The sequence below is a fragment of the Cariama cristata genome, unplaced genomic scaffold (assembly GCF_000690535.1).
Source record: "Cariama cristata isolate BGI_N322 unplaced genomic scaffold, ASM69053v1 scaffold23752, whole genome shotgun sequence".
Lineage (NCBI taxonomy): Eukaryota > Metazoa > Chordata > Aves > Cariamiformes > Cariamidae > Cariama > Cariama cristata.
In genome coordinates, this window is record NW_009605845.1 from 1,678 (window position 1) to 3,953 (window position 2,276).

Genomic DNA, 2,276 nt, shown 5'->3' on the forward strand with positions numbered 1-2,276 from the left:
GTGGCCAGCCCCATAGGTAGGAATGACTGCCTGGTGAAGCTGGAGTGCTACCGCTTTCTGCCAGGTTCAGGGCCCCCTGCCCCAGAGCCAGCGCTGGGCAGCCTGGAGCTCATCAAGTTCCGTGAGTCGGGCATTGCCTCCGAGTACGAGTCCAACACGGACGAGAGCGAGGAGCGTGACTCCTGGTCCCAAGAGGAACCGCCGCGCCTGCTCCACGTCCAGCCCAGGCAGGACCTGGGTGACAGCCTGGAGGATGAGATCGCAGTGTAGGGGCCGGCAGGAGGTGGTGCGGAGCAGCCAGGACCCGCCGGAGCTGGGGCAGACTCTGGCCATAGCCCCCTGGCCCTGGCAGGGATGGGACAGCCCAGAGGGAGAGGGGGCGGAGGAGGGAATGCGAGGCTTCCAGCACACGACCGGGAGGTGTGCGGAGGTGAGGACGGAGCCGTGGCGAAGGGGTGCGCCGGGCATGCTGTGCTCCGGCGTGCATGGGCTTGTGTGCTGAGCTGGAGCATCCCTGCTTCGCATCGGACAGCGAGCTGACAGCGGCTTGTGCTACCCCCTGGTCCTCATCCCCCTGCAAGCTGCGTTTTGAGGTCAGGCAGAAGCAAGGGACTCCCTGCTGGATTAGCCACTGCTGCTGATGGGGAAGCAGTAAAGCAGATGAAGGTTTTTGCTGGGGGAATGAGAGAGCAGACATGGGGCAGTGAGTGGGGACAAGAGGGACCGAGGAGGCAGCACCAGGGTAGTGAGCAGGGACAGAGCTGCTGGCAGGTGGTCTGGCTCTCTGCGTGGTGGGAGATGAGGCCAGGGCCAGGGCCATGCTAACAGGGTGGTTAGGGTTGGTGACGGTACGTGTGGTGACACCGTAGGCGTGGGTGGGCGAGTGAGAGGTGAGGCAGTGGGGGACAGCGGGGACGAACCTGGGAAGGAGCTGAAGGGGTGAGATGAGGTTGTGCAGGGTGGCCGGGCACAGCCAGCTGCTGGCGGGGTGATGGTGTTTGTGGCACTTCCAGGTCAGGGTTTGTCCCTGCCTGAGGCAGGTAGGGAGGGTGAGCAGGCACTGCCCGCTCCTCCCCCAGCCTGTGGAGCAGAGAGGAAGGCACGGCTCAGCACGTCGCAGGGAGCCAGGGCACGCAGCAAGGGGCTGTGGAGTGTTCTTCCCCTCGTTGTCCAGTCCTTGGGCTCCTCAGCATGGCTGCCAGGTTTCAAAGCCTTTCTGGTGCTCTCAAGTCATGTTTTCAAGCACTTCCCTGCACCCCCCATGACTGCAAACTCCCTGCTTTGCTTTATGGATAAACCCTCCTGTTTCCAAGCAGTCATTTGCCCCCGGACCATGGCTTGGGGATGCAGTGTTGGCATCAGCTGTGTGCAGGGTGGGCATGCTTACCACCGCTCGATGGGGAGCAAACTGCTGGTGTCTGCAGGGAGGCTCCTTCACGTCTCTGGTTTGCACCCTCCAGAAAAGTGAATCCAAGACCTCAGGATCCCCCACCAGACCCCAAGATGCCTATGGCTGAGCTGTCTGGGGGGGCCTTCAAGGGATCCAGAGCTGCTTTCTTTTCTGCAAGCACATTTATCAGCTGCCTGTTGCTGCAGCCTCTAAGAGGCCATGGCTGAAGGGGGATGAACCAGAGTCCTGATGTCCCCCCTACTCCTTGTGGAAACACTCGATGAGGTGAGGATTGGCACAGTTGTCTTCCTCCCCATCCACCCTGCTATCCTGCTTCTGCTTCGCTTTGTTCCTTCCCTGTGGCTCTCACCTTCGCCAGCTCTGTCTCTGCTAGATCTGCCTGCGACTAACCCCTAGCTGAGCATCTCCCAGACACAAGCTCTTGCTCTTCTCCAGGGCTTAGCCTGGCTGCTGAGGAAGGTCTGTCGCTTCTTTGTGCCTCAGTCCCCTTCGGACGGCGGGTTGCTGGGGAGTGAGGTGTGGGTGAGACCCCCGGGGTCGGTACGAACTGTGCTATGCACCCTCCACCACAGGAGAAGGCTGGACACTGCGAGGAGCTAGAGAGTCCTGGTGGGAAGGAAGGACAGGTTTCAGTGTCCCCAGCAGTGGCCTGGTGTCCACAGGAGCCCCTGCACTGACCACAGCGGGCACAGAGTTGGGAGCAAGTGCTGTTTGGGTCACGGGTGCTTCTGTCTTCTGGCCACCAATACCTCTGTATGCCCTGTCCCGCACTGCTGTGGGCACAGCCCCTCTGCTGGGGACCCCGAAATCCCACTGCCAGCTTGCAGCGGTCAGAGGTGAAAGCATGGGGTGGGAGGCTGGTCCC

At 61.7% G+C, this 2,276-nt stretch overlaps 1 protein-coding gene across 1 annotated transcript in view; it reads left to right on the plus strand.

Moving 5' to 3' along the window:
- Positions 1–270, plus strand: part of NOS1AP (nitric oxide synthase 1 (neuronal) adaptor protein) — a gene marked incomplete at its 5' end in the record, with an annotated part of 1,145 nt that extends 875 nt beyond the window's left edge. Inside the window, one exon of the mRNA XM_009696154.1 lies at positions 9–270. Coding sequence (XP_009694456.1) covers positions 9–270 — 262 coding nt within the window. The remainder of the gene's footprint in view (positions 1–8) is intronic.
- Positions 271–2,276: the final 2,006 nt, after the last annotated feature.